The 14840-nt window shown below is 45.5% G+C and overlaps 9 protein-coding genes across 9 annotated transcripts; 5 read left to right on the top strand and 4 right to left on the bottom strand.

The window, feature by feature from the left end:
- Positions 1 to 29: 29 nt before the first annotated feature.
- V1508DRAFT_419551 (uncharacterized protein) lies at positions 30 to 1737 on the top strand. The gene has a single exon (XM_066940615.1). The coding sequence runs from the start codon at positions 281 to 283 to the stop codon at positions 1655 to 1657; it is 1377 nt and encodes a 458-aa protein (XP_066795115.1). The 5' UTR covers positions 30 to 280; the 3' UTR covers positions 1658 to 1737.
- V1508DRAFT_419552 (putative methyltransferase-domain-containing protein) lies at positions 1648 to 3053 on the bottom strand. The gene is made up of 5 exons (XM_066940616.1): positions 2768 to 3053; positions 2651 to 2709; positions 2267 to 2591; positions 2131 to 2201; positions 1648 to 2075 (listed from the first exon to the last, which is right to left on the bottom strand). Exons 1-5 carry the CDS (start codon positions 2957 to 2959, stop codon positions 1814 to 1816), a joined length of 909 nt encoding a protein of 302 aa, XP_066795116.1. The 5' UTR covers positions 2960 to 3053; the 3' UTR covers positions 1648 to 1813.
- A 45-nt stretch (positions 3054 to 3098) lies between these two features.
- On the top strand, positions 3099 to 5165 carry V1508DRAFT_419556 (uncharacterized protein). The gene is made up of 2 exons (XM_066940617.1): positions 3099 to 3420; positions 3485 to 5165. Exons 1-2 carry the CDS (start codon positions 3181 to 3183, stop codon positions 4949 to 4951), a joined length of 1707 nt encoding a protein of 568 aa, XP_066795117.1. The 5' UTR covers positions 3099 to 3180; the 3' UTR covers positions 4952 to 5165.
- Positions 5105 to 7924, bottom strand: V1508DRAFT_387930 (uncharacterized protein). The gene is made up of 4 exons (XM_066937855.1): positions 7567 to 7924; positions 7062 to 7501; positions 5616 to 7015; positions 5105 to 5564 (listed from the first exon to the last, which is right to left on the bottom strand). Exons 1-4 carry the CDS (start codon positions 7708 to 7710, stop codon positions 5308 to 5310), a joined length of 2241 nt encoding a protein of 746 aa, XP_066795118.1. The 5' UTR covers positions 7711 to 7924; the 3' UTR covers positions 5105 to 5307.
- A 285-nt stretch (positions 7925 to 8209) lies between these two features.
- On the top strand, positions 8210 to 8921 carry V1508DRAFT_387933 (mitochondrial 37S ribosomal protein uS14m). Its single transcript, XM_066937856.1, has 2 exons — positions 8210 to 8543; positions 8596 to 8921. Exons 1-2 carry the CDS (start codon positions 8274 to 8276, stop codon positions 8656 to 8658), a joined length of 333 nt encoding a protein of 110 aa, XP_066795119.1. The 5' UTR covers positions 8210 to 8273; the 3' UTR covers positions 8659 to 8921.
- Positions 8822 to 9942, bottom strand: V1508DRAFT_433258 (uncharacterized protein; the record flags this gene model as incomplete). Its single annotated transcript, XM_066941974.1, has 2 exons — positions 8822 to 8929; positions 8986 to 9942. 2 exons carry the CDS (start codon positions 9940 to 9942, stop codon positions 8822 to 8824), a joined length of 1065 nt encoding a protein of 354 aa, XP_066795120.1.
- Positions 9943 to 10403: 461 nt separating this feature from the next.
- On the top strand, positions 10404 to 11909 carry V1508DRAFT_419561 (uncharacterized protein). The gene is made up of 2 exons (XM_066940618.1): positions 10404 to 11052; positions 11102 to 11909. The coding sequence occupies exons 1-2, from the start codon at positions 10535 to 10537 to the stop codon at positions 11508 to 11510; spliced, it is 927 nt and encodes a 308-aa protein (XP_066795121.1). The 5' UTR covers positions 10404 to 10534; the 3' UTR covers positions 11511 to 11909.
- Positions 11910 to 11911: 2 nt separating this feature from the next.
- On the top strand, positions 11912 to 13170 carry V1508DRAFT_419565 (uncharacterized protein). The gene is made up of 3 exons (XM_066940619.1): positions 11912 to 12173; positions 12233 to 12667; positions 12718 to 13170. Exons 1-3 carry the CDS (start codon positions 12005 to 12007, stop codon positions 13101 to 13103), a joined length of 990 nt encoding a protein of 329 aa, XP_066795122.1. The 5' UTR covers positions 11912 to 12004; the 3' UTR covers positions 13104 to 13170.
- Positions 13107 to 14836, bottom strand: V1508DRAFT_419567 (CTLH/CRA C-terminal to lish motif domain-containing protein). The gene is made up of 4 exons (XM_066940620.1): positions 14603 to 14836; positions 14126 to 14542; positions 13946 to 14068; positions 13107 to 13885 (listed from the first exon to the last, which is right to left on the bottom strand). Exons 1-4 carry the CDS (start codon positions 14639 to 14641, stop codon positions 13271 to 13273), a joined length of 1194 nt encoding a protein of 397 aa, XP_066795123.1. The 5' UTR covers positions 14642 to 14836; the 3' UTR covers positions 13107 to 13270.
- Positions 14837 to 14840: the final 4 nt, after the last annotated feature.

The following is a 14840-nucleotide window of genomic DNA, read 5'->3' on the forward strand; positions in this document are numbered from 1 at the left end:
AGATCTAGTTTAGCAATATCACACTAGGCGATATTAGGACTAGTGGAGCCAGATTTGGGATCATTAGTCGGAGCTAATCCTGCTTGCCTGGTACCGAGATTTCGCAGTATTAGTTGTTATTGCGAATAGTAGGGACCGACGAGTATTGCTCTTAGTCATCGGCCTGCCAACGCGCTTCGCGCGATCAAAGCGGTTTGTTTGGTTTTACACGCGATATGCCATCCATTTTTTAGTCGCACGCCACTGATGGCATTACGAAGAATAATACCACTCAATTTCGATGAACTACTTGACAAGTCGTTCCCTTTATGATGCACGGTACAAATATCGCGAACGGCAGCAGCGAGATGACCCACCGGTGCAGTCTATTAACCAGAACCGTCGAAAGCCCGGTATACCTGGTGTATCGCGGAGACCAGATCCTAAGTTGAAAGCTGTTACCCTCGGTGAGATTGATCCTCGACGGCAGCTTGTGGATCATGTGGTGCTGGGGTGTTCAGGAACCTACCCTTTCTATCTTATTTCTTTGTTTGTCCCCAAAACGAAGTATTCAGCTGATGAATCGCTCTTCTCGAGCACCATGGACGATCCTTGTGAATTTGAAACCAATACGACAACGACTTCCGGCTTGGCATACTTTTGGAAACTAAACCGATCCTCCGGGACGATTGACTACGATACTCCACCAAGACAAGTATACATCGGCGTAGGCGCTTGCGCGGCATTTCCCGTTCTCACAGCATTTTCCGCATGGTCGTTATCGGATAATTCTATGATCCAAGTCATTCTTCGAGGCGAGGAGATATCACCGGTTAAATCATCGTCCTCATTTGCCTGGAGTCGTGGCCCCGATGGGGATCGTGTCGTCAGTTGTCGCACGGTACAGTATGATCGCGAATCAATTGAATTCAGATGCAGTTCATTGGAGCGATTCGTCGTGTGCGCTGGAACTGGAGAACTTGATCATGGGCACTGTTACGTGAGTTTCGACTTATTGGACAAATTCGGGATTATCGCATTGTCCTTGAATTCCCGAGTATTCATATATCGCCGGAAGAAGACTCCTGCCGTCAAAACTGTCAACGCAAGGGGTGGACGAGAGCAGCATTGGCATCCAATTCCTGAATCTGAGATAGAATTCCAGAGTACCGAATGCGCCCAACGGCCAAGTATTTCGGTGGTCGAATTAGATTACTTTGTCGCAGATAATTACACTCGACACTTCATATTCCCCAAGAAAGACAGCAATGAGTTGAAACTTAGCCAAAAGAATAGCATCAATTTTGATGAGTTTGCGATTAGATCCTTGAACGCGGTTGCAGACGGCTACGTAGTGGTGTTCGGTGCTCTGGATACTAGAAATGCATTATACATAGCTTGTACTCTGCATTTGAACGTCCTCAACGAGGATATTACGGTGCAGAAAATTTATAGATCAGATGTTTCGAAATTTAGGGGCCTGGAGGCGGCAGGTAAGTATAACGCTCACGTCTTATTGAACTTGGCATTGCAAAGTCACAAGTTTCGGCTGCATCCATTATCGACTAGTCCGACCACTTGCCCGAACGTGAAGAAATTGGAAACGTACAGGAAAAATATGACTAGCCTAAATCAAATCGAATTATATGAATTAGATATGATAGTGATGAGTAGCTAAGAGTAGCTAAGAGTAGCTAAGAGTAGCTAAGAGTAGCTAAGAGTAGCTAAGAGTAGCTAAGAGTAGCTAAGAGTAGATAACTGGCGTTTATGGTCGCTATAATTGATGATATTTTCTGTATATTACGAATATACCTCCACCCTAATGTGAATTTTTCTACTCTGGATGATCTAGACGAACGAAGCAAGCGACCCATTTATCTCCGTTATTCCGCTCGACTTTCTTTCCTTCCTCTGTATCTTTCAGCATGATTTTGACACAAGGATCTTCATCCTCCCATGCTTTTGGGAGACGTCTAAAGAGGGCATGAGCTTCCAAATGCCTGACCATCCATTGATGTAGGTCATGAACGTCGGTGATAGTGTATATTATACCACCTGGGCGGAGCAGATACGCGTACTCGGATGCAAGTGTCGACCTATGAGCAAGTTAGTGACCTGGATATGAATACACTTTTTGTAATCAGATCTTACGTCACAATACGAGCTTTGTGTTTGCGAATCTTGAAATGCGGATCTGGGAAGCAAAAGAACATCTTCGACAACTACAGCCATATCAGTTTGTCGTGCAACAACAATATTACACTAAGACTAATAGACCTCGACATACTTGTCCCTTCTTAAAAAAATTAGGCAAGAATTTCATGGCATTTGCGCGCAGGACGGCAATATTGTTATATTTCCCTTCCGGTGCGTGTTGCTGCCTCAAGGCAATGATTCGGTCTTCGACATAATGACTGACCTGCACCCTTATCTCCATTCCCAAGATCAGTTTGTCAGGGAATTCTGTAGATAGCGAGACTAGTAATCCACCGAAACCGCAGCCAATGTCTACGATCTCAACTTGCTTGGCCCCATCGATTGATGTTTCTGCTTCTGGTGGAATCAGAGCTGGGTAGAGCTTGTGCCAGTCCATATGACTCGGACCGATAGGACTATACAATAATTTAGTAAGGTACCTCCTACTTCCAGCGGATACATGATGGAGACGTACTATTCTAGCAAGTGATCCGAGAATGGATTCGAATGCGCTCGTTGTCTATAGTACTTTTTCTTTACAGCTCCATTAACGACCTCATTTAATCCAGATACGCAGCTCTATGTTCAATACCTTCGGAAGCTTTATCTTGTCTTGAGAGTCATCATTCCCTTCAAATACGACTGTTTTCAATTCTTGTCGCTTTTGTTGCTGAGATTGCCGATAGTCTGCGCGTTTGCGCTTGTTGCTTGTTGGGCCAGGTGTCAAACCTTTAGGTTCTACTGTACCTAACTGGGCAGACTGCGACGTCTGGTCGTCTGTCATTTTGATTCGTATGTCGTTGCAATAATTTGAATTGACGTTGTAGAGTGCGTTTCTGACTGTCGAATGTATTGTACCTGCATAAAGTCATGACTCCTGAGCCGCGCGCAAAAAATTTGCCAGGGTATATACAAGACCCGCAGAATCGATGCGGCGTTCGATCGCACTATATATCCCGCAGTAAATTCTCACCAGATGCGATAAATAACCAGGATCACAAAAACATGGCTACATCCATAATATCACAACGTATCGCTCGTATAGCGTGGTGTGAGCGCCAGGCAATTTCAGCGGTGATACTGCGTCGAGCGCGGACGTTCTACACGACTGCACATATCTATAGTGAACAAAGGAGTAAGAAGATGAATATAACGGAACGAAAGCATGCGGCGACACCGAAAAGAGTTCCCATTCACAAAACGCCAGGTATGGGGGAAATATCGGAGAAAAAGTACAGAGCAAAGGTATTTCGTGCCGTGTAATTGCGTGCGAGTGTGCGTGCAGTGAGATACTAATTACTTTGGACAGTTGGATGCATTTCGACAAGAAGCACGAGTGAATAATTTACAAGCGGTGTGGCCATTATACAGGGATCTAAAAGAAGTGAATGTATTAGAGTACAAGGATATTTACAATCTTGTGCATGCGCTCCAGCAGTCGATACGATCTTCGAAGCGCGTGACACAAAAAAAGTCACTAGATCGAGGAAATCGCAGGGCAAGGAATAAGGATTTTCGGGACTTTTCGATATTGCTTAATGAATTGGTGGAAGATATGAAGGCGGGCCTTGTACCACACCAAGATGACAACAGTACCATATATGGTCGGATACTGACAATGTTTGACGAGATGGATATGCAACGGAATGCGATTGTTTTATGGAACTGGCTAGTAGAAAAGAGGCCGGCAGATCTAAAAGGCGGTCTTCCATATGCGGCGATGATAGAAGTGTACGTTAATGCTCAAGTGAATCATGGTCCAGGCCAATCGGCGGCTGATGTACGCCAAAAGAAACTACAAGTTTGCGAGATGTTGCTGGAGGAGTATCGGCAAAATTGCCACGACTCTCTCGCTCGAGTTTACGTTTCTATGGTTTATGCAAGAAGCATACTAGGAAATCCTGAGGGAGCATTGGAGATTTGGCAGGAATTTAAGTCAAAAATTGAACACGGGGAGATAGGAGGCAATAGCAGTGGCAAAATTCACATGGAAGCAATGGAGGTGCTATTTTATAAGTACATGATAATGTCTCCATTCAACATGGCCCTGGCGACCGAATACTTCCGGGAGGCGCTTAGCAAGGGCATAGCGTTGCCCGCGAGTTCAGTTTCCAAGTTTTTCAGCAATGCCGCGGCGGCACGGATGGATTACACGGCTATTCTTGAGCTGGTCAAGGAATACAACGCATCACCAGTGTCTGGAAATAGCCAGTACCACGCGTTCATGGTCCGCTGTATCGAGAACTTTTTCGAGGTATATCCAATCGCTACTGCTGAGACGGTGGACAAGTTATACGAATTGATACAGCTCCTCTACGACCAGGCTTTGAAGTATCAGTTCCACGTTGCAGCATTCAACACCGTAATAGCAAAGCTATCTACCGTGTGGAATAGAGTCGACATTGTCGATGCGGTGCTGCAAGGTATGGCCGCCGCTAAAATAGCGCCTAGTATCGTGACGTATCGAATCCTGATCACTGTCTACTCTGGCGTGGGAGAACTAGATAAGGTGCGCAAGTGCTGGCTGAAATTAGTGGATCTACAGAGACAGTATGATGATCCGGACAAGTCTAACTGGACCACGAATTTCCATCATTTGATCAAAGCGACGACAATGACGGGCGATTGGCAATTTTTGTACGCTCAAAGTGCGGAGTTAGCGGAATATGCTACGGATGCTGTGTTGGTGGAGATCATGAAGATCGATAATATTCGAAACAAGCCAGCCGCAATTACGCCAGCATCAGGCGAGCCGGATAAGGACGTTAACGTATAGTTAAAATAGACTAGTTTATTTGTTGAACAGTCCATTGTACTCTGGCATATGTATTTATGGTAGGATCACTGATCATACGTACGGTCAATATGAAGGACAGAAAGTCCGCAAACATATTGAAATTCCAGACCAACACCTTTTAAGACATATATGCTACGATTGTTCAAACAGAGCTATTAGACGGCCACAGACTAAATTAATATTACAACCTATCCCAATCCTAATTCCAATCCAAAGCTGAACATGAAGTATTAAATATCACAACCATCTTATAATTCGAACAAGGAGCTAAAAAACCTCTAGTGATACAATCCTAATTTGAAACGCAATTGTATAGATGATCCAAGCACATATACCTAACTCAAGGTCTTGTTCTCCGCAAGTGACAACTGCTTCATATTCTCAAAGTTAAAAGCAGAGTCAACATGTTCACTATTGTCAGACTCCTTTGAAACTGAAAGTTCCGGAGTCGAGACGGTTGAGCTTGATTCGCTGCTAGCTCCCGTCAGACTCATTCGCAGTTCCTCAGCTCGAGCTTCCATCGCCAGTGCGTTCAATTCCCGGGCTTTGGTAAGGGACACGGTTGGGGTTGTACATGATGATATGACGGGTACTAAAATCATTAGAGATGTGACAGTGAACAGCAATAATAGATTAAACGTACCACTATCGTCGCGATCAATCGTCGCCTTCATCAAAGCATTCATCCATCCACGCATATCATCTCGGCTATCGATAGCAAAATAATGCACTCTGGGAGCCGTGAACGTCACACCCTTTCGAGACCCTGGGGCTGGCGGCACTAGCTTGAAACAGTACCGACCAGATCCGGTAGATGCGGCATAGAGTGCAACCAATTTGTCTTCATTAGCTTTGATTGGCACAACTCGGTGTGCCGTGATATCAATAAGTCCTTTCTCTTTTTGATCGGCACTTGATGCAAAATAAGATAATCTCGTTCCATGAAGAACAAAAAATCGAGTCTTCCATGCTCCAACTCCACTTCCACCGCGCTTAGACATCCACCCCGAGTACTCCCCACTAGCTGCAGACTGATCCGGGGTAATCTTTTGTCTTCCTTCAGTGAACGCAGAGGTATTTTGCTTCGTCAGTTTCTTAGGTATAAATGTTGTAGCTGAGACCGACCGTGGCGTGTTGGTGTCCGTAACAGTTATAGTGTCGGATTGTCCAAAGAACTGAGCCGCCGACGTTCCATTTAGTGGCTCAGTAATTGTTCTCTTGGGAGACGTCTGTCCTTGACCAGCGCGGTCAGCCGTGCGACCCTTCAACTTAAATGAATCAAGCTTATCCTGCTCCGTTCCAGAAAGATCTGATGAAATATGTGATACTACCTTGTGTGCCGCCATCAGCGACTGCCCTGGAGGAAATTCCGACTGCGCAACGGTCGGACTAGTGTAGGCACTGGAAATCGGCGAGTCATAGGCATTATCGGTAATTGCAGATGTTGTGCTGGAATTTCGATGATCCTGGAGCACAGACTCTTCCAATGTCGGCGCATCAATACTCTTATTCATGGACTGGTACTGGGAATTGGTCCTCAATTTCGATTCGTCAACATAAGAGCGTTGCGAATCTAGCGTACTGGTCGACGCAGTCTGCTTTTGTGTCTTCGTTGCCGCGTTGTTATCCAAAATTGGCGACTGAAATCCTTCTTGAGTGTCTGGCATATCCGCAATCACGTACTGAGTGCCGTCTTCACTTCCGTAACTGATATGCAGTGGTGGTTCTGCCGCTCCAGGATCCAGATCCTGAACAGGCCCCAAAGGAGACATCGTGAGTTGTGGAGGAGACTGTGTCAATTTGGGAGACTGAGGGAGCTGCCAGTTTCGATCAAATGATGGCATGCCAGACTTGTGGCGATTCTCCTGTGGAATGTCCAAGGAACGGGATCGCTGTCGAGTGTGCGCAGGAACTCGAACTGAAAGCCTCGATCTGTTATCAGGATCTAAGGGCTGTACAGATTGATGCTTTTGTCGATTAGCTTGCCCGTAAGAAGTCGCTCTTGGACTTGACCGTGCGGCAGATTCCGCAGCCTTCCGTAACCTTTAAATGTTTAGCAGAGGAATCAACGGGCAAAACAAACACCTACTTTTCGATAACCTTATTCAGCTCGAACCGAGTTCCAAAACTTGTTATATCCAACTCTTTTAACAGTGGTAGTTCGAGCTCTAGCAAGATCTTGCCTGTGATCTTGTGTTCCACAAACTTGGCACAGACTTCTTGTTCGAAGCCTTCTTGAGCCAAATACTGGGAAACATCTAGAGATGTCCACGACAGTACGTTCGACGTGGACGCCTCATGGCTACTCACCGATGGTGGACCCAAACCGGAGAGCGCATGCTCAATATCATTGAATGCTTCGTATATCGACGCGTGTTTTTCGGACACCATGCCATCTTCATCTGAGGAAGGTGGAGTTGAACCTGCCTGCTCTTGGCTAACTTGCGGGCTTGCGTATTCTGACGCAGATATAACGGCAGTGTATACATACGGGAATAATCCAGTGCGGTTTGTGACAAGATTTCGGCCCTACAGAGTGTGGTTAGTATCTTTAAGTGTGGAACGACATTGCTATGGACGCCTTGTTAACATACCATGTACCAACCATCGCTGAAGCCGTCGTCGGTTTCGAGAACTTCGATGCGATCACCTTTTCTGAGAGTGAGTTCATCGACAGTTCTTCTATTGAAGTCGTGGACCGCCACGAGGTATTTGGGCCAGTCAAAAGGCTTGTCCATGGCCCTTAGTCGATAATGGCGAGATCTTCCAACAAATGAAAACCCAACTGAATTAGCCGGACGATGACAAGTAGACAACGACTTCGGCTGCAACGCAATCAGGAACTTGCGGACGTGAGCGAGGGAATGGCGAAGAGCGTGTAGACGCGGCTTGTGCGTTTGTGGAAAACAAAGAAAACTAAGCGAATTGAGCAACACGAACACTGGAATAGAACGCCTGAGGCTATTATTCTGGCGTCGCCCGCGCGAAGCGTTAACAACAGGCCTCCCCTTAGGTGCTGCATGCGTATGGTTACAGTAGGTGCCCGCCGCCACTTGCGCCGCACGATGGGATCGGTTCTCGTGTATTGCACCCCATGATAGTGATGGCACTGAAACAACGAGTTTCGGAACATTCCACTTTCTACGCATGGCGTGCCGTGAGGTGAGGAATGATAGCACGTGACAGTGCCATTCAAGTCAAGTCGGGCGACATTTTCTCGGTACCTTCTAGCACTGTGGACAATCAATTAATCCCCCCGGAGAACATCACCATCTTCACAGCTCGGCTACTGATAGCCGCCATGGCCACGAAAATTCCAACCCCGGGATGTTTTATAAACACCATGATTATGCGAGATAACTTCAAGCGGCATATGGCTGCTGAGGCTGAGGCCGAGAGAAGAGCGTTGAAGCACATTGTCTACAACATGACCGTTCCCGTGCGGGCGCGTATCCAAGCCCAACTCAAACTGGCGGTAATGCCAAATTACACGAGAATGAATCAGACAAAGAGCCGATGTGTTGTGAGTGGCAAAGGTCGTGCTGTTTTGAGCGAGTTCAAAATGTCAAGGGTGAGTATTGAGCTAGCCGATTCGCCTGCGCAGGTATTCTAACGTCTACCAGCATCAATTTAGGATGGCAGCACAGAACGGAGAACTTCCCGGTGTGAAGCGGGCCACTTGGTAGTGAATTTAGTTCGACTATGGCGTTGTATAAATAGCGGTAATGTATTTGAATTCTTGGCGTGTTGGTTGCCATATTCTGTATTACTTGTACATATATATTCATATAGCATCGATCTTGAAAGTATTGAATAGACTTCCAATATAATTTATTTCACTTTCAGCTATCATAGTCTGTGGCCAATGACCCAGTGAAATTCGTTCTTCGCTGGATCCAGATTAATTCTGGATGCCTTTAACGCGGCTTCTTTCGCATCCTCCTCGCGGCCAAAATGCTACTCAGCGTTAGATACTAATTATGCACATTAATCCGGTCTGAATTCAATCATACCTTGTATATCTTCGCCAGGTTTTGCATGGCTGTCCTGGCTACCTCCACAGACGAGTTGTCCCTCATGTAGTACATGACAGCCTCGTCGTAGGCCATCTCTGTCCATTCTAGTGCCTCGTGGGATAATCCTAGCGACCATAATGTTTCCGATATGTAATACTTCAACCTTGCCTCGTCTGCTAGTTGTGGAGTATAGTGAGGATACTTCTCCTTGTGTGACAGAAAGGACTCTCTCTTTTCGGCTATTAATCGCACCAGCGACAGAAATATTCTAAACGCTTTGGCACACTCGTGATTTTGCACATATATCAGACCCAACTCGGTCGCAGCGTCGACGAATGTGTCGGTAGGGTCTGAGTCTATCTTGGCCACTGCAAGATCATCGACCATCCTTAAGCCATACTCTCCATCCTGGACGCCGAACTTTGCCAGAGTATGCTTTTCACATGCTGCAATCACGGCCAGTTTCCGGTATTTCTCAGCTACAGTCAGGTCTCCCTTATCCGTATATATCTGTGCAATGCCTGTATATGCTCGCGACACGTGCTTGTCCAGCCCGCTGTATATAGCCAGACTCTTTTTGTAAAGATCAACCGCCTTAGTGCTCTGGTTTAATACCATCAAATTGTCGGCACATCTAGTAAATAGATGGGCCACTGCCGAAATCCACTGATCGCTCTTTCCAGGGAATTTCATCGGCGGAATATCGAATACGTTGTTCTCATCGACGTCAATGCCTTCCGTCTTCAATATTTCCACAAGAAGCGATTTATATCCCTTCAGAACTTTGTCAGTTTTGCTGCCATTTTTTTCTGAATATAAAAGAATCCGGTGTTGTTTCCGCCAGGATGACGGCCAATCCGCAGGTGACTCGTCGATCTTCTCGCCTTCGACCGCTGTTATAGCTTGTGGAATAAATACGGCACTGACTGTGACTATAATGGCTGCCAAAAGCATCGCAGACGTTATTTTATATCCTAGGTTAACGTGAGTCTCCAGGCCAATCTTCATCAAACCAATCGCGCTAACCTGCCATTACCTTCCGCGACACAATGATCCCATCGTACTTATAGCCTCTGCGTATGGCAATTTGTACCACTGGCAACCTGTATTTACATACAGTTGCTGGATTCGGAGCCTGTGGCATAGACAGCTTCTGTGTAGCGAATCGTCTAGCTGCCCGGGAAGCCGTTAGCACTGATCTCGAGGAGCGCAACATTGGCTTTAAGGTCGTCGTCTACACAGATTCTAGATCTGCGGGCGCTGTGTAACTTCTCCGGAAAGTATTGTTTATAATAATACGTGTCTCGGCTTTAAATTGCGGCGGAACGATTATTCGTGAGTGACCGTAGTAAATGTTGAAATATATCCCAACAGTGATCTCGTGGAATCCAAGCCGGCACGAAGGCGTGGCGGCCAAAAAAAAAAAACCGCCGCACGCCGATGTCACAGGCTCATAGCGATCATATCTAATGACGGCTGCTGCACATTTCAAGATTTCGAACCGATATACACAGACTTTCTTGCTTTCTTTCGAAAATCCGTCAACATGGTACCTCCAGGACCTACTCCGATCGCACGGATACCGCGTTTCAGAGCGCCTGCGCCGGTCGCTATCCATCCGCCGACGTCACAACCTTCGCAAGTTGATTCTGCTGGGGAACAAACTCCGCAACCAGCAGAACAATCAGCTCCGTCGACACCTTTCAGTGACACCATAAGCAATGGAGTCGATAGTGCGCGAGTATTATCAGCCACGCCGTCGCCTCCCCCGGGGCAGCAAATGCAACGGGGACGACGGGAACGGTCTTTATCGCCTGAAGACAGCGAACAAAGAGTCATCGATGCCGAGAAGATTACAATGGCGGAATTGTGCCGGGATATACATATTGGCCGAAAAAGTACCGTATACGACAAGCTTCAAAAATATAGACAAGCAGAGAAGGAACGGAAGCGGAATGCTGTACCTGAGAGTGAGGATGAGCGACAATTGCGTTTGAAACTCGAAGAGGATGAAGAAAGAGAGCGGAAAGAGAACGCCGCTAAAATGTTAGAAAGTGGTATCGGGTATGTTTATTTCGTTTCGGTATATTTGCATTGTCTGACTCTGGTGTAGTGAGACTGCGGTTGATGGGCCCAAGCTGCGTGTGGTTGGTGGCAAGATTATTGTCGATGAGGAATCACTACAAGTTGACCGTCATGAGCGGGATGCCCGAGCCGAGGCTCGGCCCGAGGATATTGAAACTGCAGACGAGTATAAGAGACGAGTAAATAGTGCGTCTTGGTCGCGTCGAGAACGAGTCGAAAGATGGAACGTTGCGGAGACCATGAAGTTTTATGACGCACTGTCGATGTGGGGTACAGATTTTGGATTAATAACTCAAATGTTTAGGGGCAGAAGCAGGCGTCAGATCAAAAATAAATTTAACTCGGAGGAAAGGAAAAATCCGACTAGAGTCCATATGGCATTGAACAGGCGGTTACCGGTCGATGAGCAGTATTTGAAAAATGAGAAGAGTCAATAGTTTTGGAACGATTCGAATGATATTTGTAGGAGAAGCGGCATTATGTATACTAGTCTGCTTTGTGTAAAATAGATGGGGTTTTTATTGGTTCCCATTAACTTATACCATAGTCTCAATTGCTTCTAAATTGAACGCTCATTTGTGCTCCCCCTAATGCGATGTACATTTGTATTGCAGGGGACGGGTTTCATAATGTGTCTAGTTTGTCACCTACAACTGGATCGTGCAACGTTAGATAATTGTAATTCGAGCAATAATGTAACTAATATTTAAAGTAAATATGTCAAATAGAAACAATTAAGACTGCCATTAGCATTATAAGAGTAATAGTTACAACTAGTAAAATATTAAGTAATTTAATAGTTACATATATCTGGGCAGATTTAAATTCAAAGGTGGCATGACAACTGAACAAAAATTATCAGCACGATCCCAGCCAACCGCTCCAGCACATACACAGCGTGTCTAAAGCATACCATTAACGGTCCGAGAATATGAAACCGAAATTACAGAAAATGTCAAATCAAAGGGGTAGACCTCTACCAAACATTGCATCGAAGGGTAAAGGCAATAGCTACAAAGCCGGCGCCAATGGCCCCTCGTACTCGAATAAATTAATAAAATTTTACAAAGACACCGACGATATACTACTCGTCGGTGAAGGTATATGAAAATGGTTATAAGCATGTCACTTCATGCAAAGACTAATGATTGGTTATCAGGCGACTTCTCGTTCACGAAAGCTCTACTTCTACCTCCGCATTCATTTACCCCGGACCGGATTACCACGACTGCATTCGACTCACGAGATGATCTGCACAAGAAATATCCTGATACCGCTGAGCAAATACTGAAGTTTTTGGAAGAATACAAAGCGCCAGAGAAGCCGGTCAATTGCGATAGTGAAAAGAGCGAAGATGAGGACGATGAGTCTTTCTACCATGACGATGCCTGCCAAAATCCCGGTCAGGCCGATGCTGTGACCGACAGACACAGTGACGAACCCAAGAAGGTAAAGGTTTTATTCAAGGTCGACGCGACAGCTCTTACAAAAACAAAATACCTCCGAAAGCGAAAATTTGACTGCTGCGTCTTCAATTTTCCACATACTGGAAGCGGTATTACTGATCAAGACCGCAATATTTTGAAAAATCAAGGTATTTAAACACCCCGACTCAGTATGCACTATATTTTAATATTTTATTAGAACTTCTTGACGGTTTTTTCAAATCCGTCACATCTATTCTAAAGACCTCGGGAACAGTAGTAGTGACATTGTTTGACGGGCTACCGTATTCACTTTGGAACGTGAAAGACTTGGCAAAAGAATCGGGCTTCGAGACCGTTCGTAGCGGAAAGTTTGTCTGGGAGTATTACGAAGGATACAAGCATAGGAAAACGTCGGGAATGGGTGACACGACCAAGAAATCACAAGAGCGAGACGCGCGGACTTACATATTTCAGAAAGTCGATCCTAACAAGAAGGACAATGCACCTGCCAACCGAAAGCGGACGCAGGGACAGAACGCAAAGAATTACAAAAGAGCAAAACGAAAGCGAGTTGATACCTCAGAGAGTGATGACGATGAGTAATTGCATACAATGTATTGCAGGATGTACGTTATATCGAAGACAATCCAATTAAACATCATAAGACAAATACTCACACTGCAGATTTTGCCAGAACACACAACGCCCGAATTGCTAACAAGTAGAACAAGTAAACATAATTTACCAAAATATATTGCATATCGAGCTTCTCAACTGGGGAAGACTCTCCGAATAACAGACTCGTCCCACTCATCTCCAGTTGTTGGGTCTCTCACTTTCCCTATGGGCAAGCCCGCCTCTTCGGAAAATTGAATTAGTGTATGTCTTCCGTAAATACGACCGTTAGGCAACATGACTGGATCCGGTTCTACAGAACTGCGCACATGATGAGCATAAGGCAACGGCTTAGACAATTCGTTCAGCTCCGGTGAGCAGATAGGACACAGTGAAGAGTTGTAGTTACTGACAAACGATATCGGATGATTACCCGACTTACAAGATGGAGTCTTCAACGCGGATAGACCTGCTGATAATGAGATCTGTAGTAGCGATGGCATGGATAGACCATGGAGCGAGTGATGTGTTGCTACAAATGAGTCTGCAAGCTCATTCCAGCGCTCCTGCGAGTACAAGTCTTTATAGGGATTGTCCTCGTCATCTGAAGCCGGGAATACTAGAAGTGCCGATGACCGAAGAATGGCGTCTAGGTTGGTATCCGCATTGGGAACCAAATACTTCTGGGAATATGTTATGGCTTCGAGCGATCGGTCTTGCCGTACGTACTCAATATACTGCTGCAGTCTGACGTCAAACTCCAAACCGTTCTATAATCGCAGTTAGCTAAGCGATTGTACTCATCTACACACATGATATCAACGTCATACCTTAGCCTTTTTGAGATAACTTTTATTTTCTTGGCACCAAGATAGACACTCCGCCGTGCTTCCGTTTCGTAGACTCTCCTCAATTGTCTTACATTGCATCAAGATATCCATGTCAACAAGTTCCTAATTACCAAAGCTCCAGTTAGCTATTGTCGGACAATATGTCCACGATATACTCACTCGGATATTTTCATTTGCTTCAATCAACGCTGTCGCACTCTGAGAATAACCATTTCGAAGTAGATTGTCAACCAGCAGACGATGCAGTCTCAAACGGTTCCACCGTTCATATTCTTTATCATCCACACTCTTGATATTATACAGTTCCTGTAAATAATTTAACCTCGCCTTCGACTTCGCCATAAGTGCATTTTCTTCATCTCTAAGCACTTCTAATTTGCGCTTTAGTCCCTGAAGTCGTCCAATCATTGCGTCCACTTGCTGCAGTGATTCCTCCGGCCCCGTACCTCCCAGGCAACTATTTAGCGCCTCATTTGCAGCACCACTTACATAGTTCACATCTCGTTCAATGTATTTCTGAGATGACTTGAAATTCTGCCTCATCAGCTGCTGTGGAAGTCGTAATAGGGCTTGCTCCTACAGTGAGAGGTAAGTCCGACGACAATCAGAGACACATTCCAAGCCTTCAGTACTTACAAGCAAGATATAATTTTCTGGATTGAAATCTTTCGACATAATTCCTGTACAACTTAAACGTAATAGATTTAGTTGTACGGCAATGCCAATTCCTCCTCGCGCCAGGAAAGTGGACGCAGTGTTGCTGAATAAAGAGCTGATCCACTGGATGGCGCCTAAATGGTTTACCCCGCGAAATCATGCAGTTACGGACCGCACTACATTTACATCTGTGCAACAGCAAAATCAAATTTATATT

Source organism: Lipomyces doorenjongii (genome assembly GCF_038497915.1).
Source record: "Lipomyces doorenjongii strain NRRL Y-27504 unplaced genomic scaffold V1508scaffold_33, whole genome shotgun sequence".
Classification (NCBI taxonomy): Eukaryota; Fungi; Ascomycota; class Lipomycetes; order Lipomycetales; family Lipomycetaceae; genus Lipomyces; species Lipomyces doorenjongii.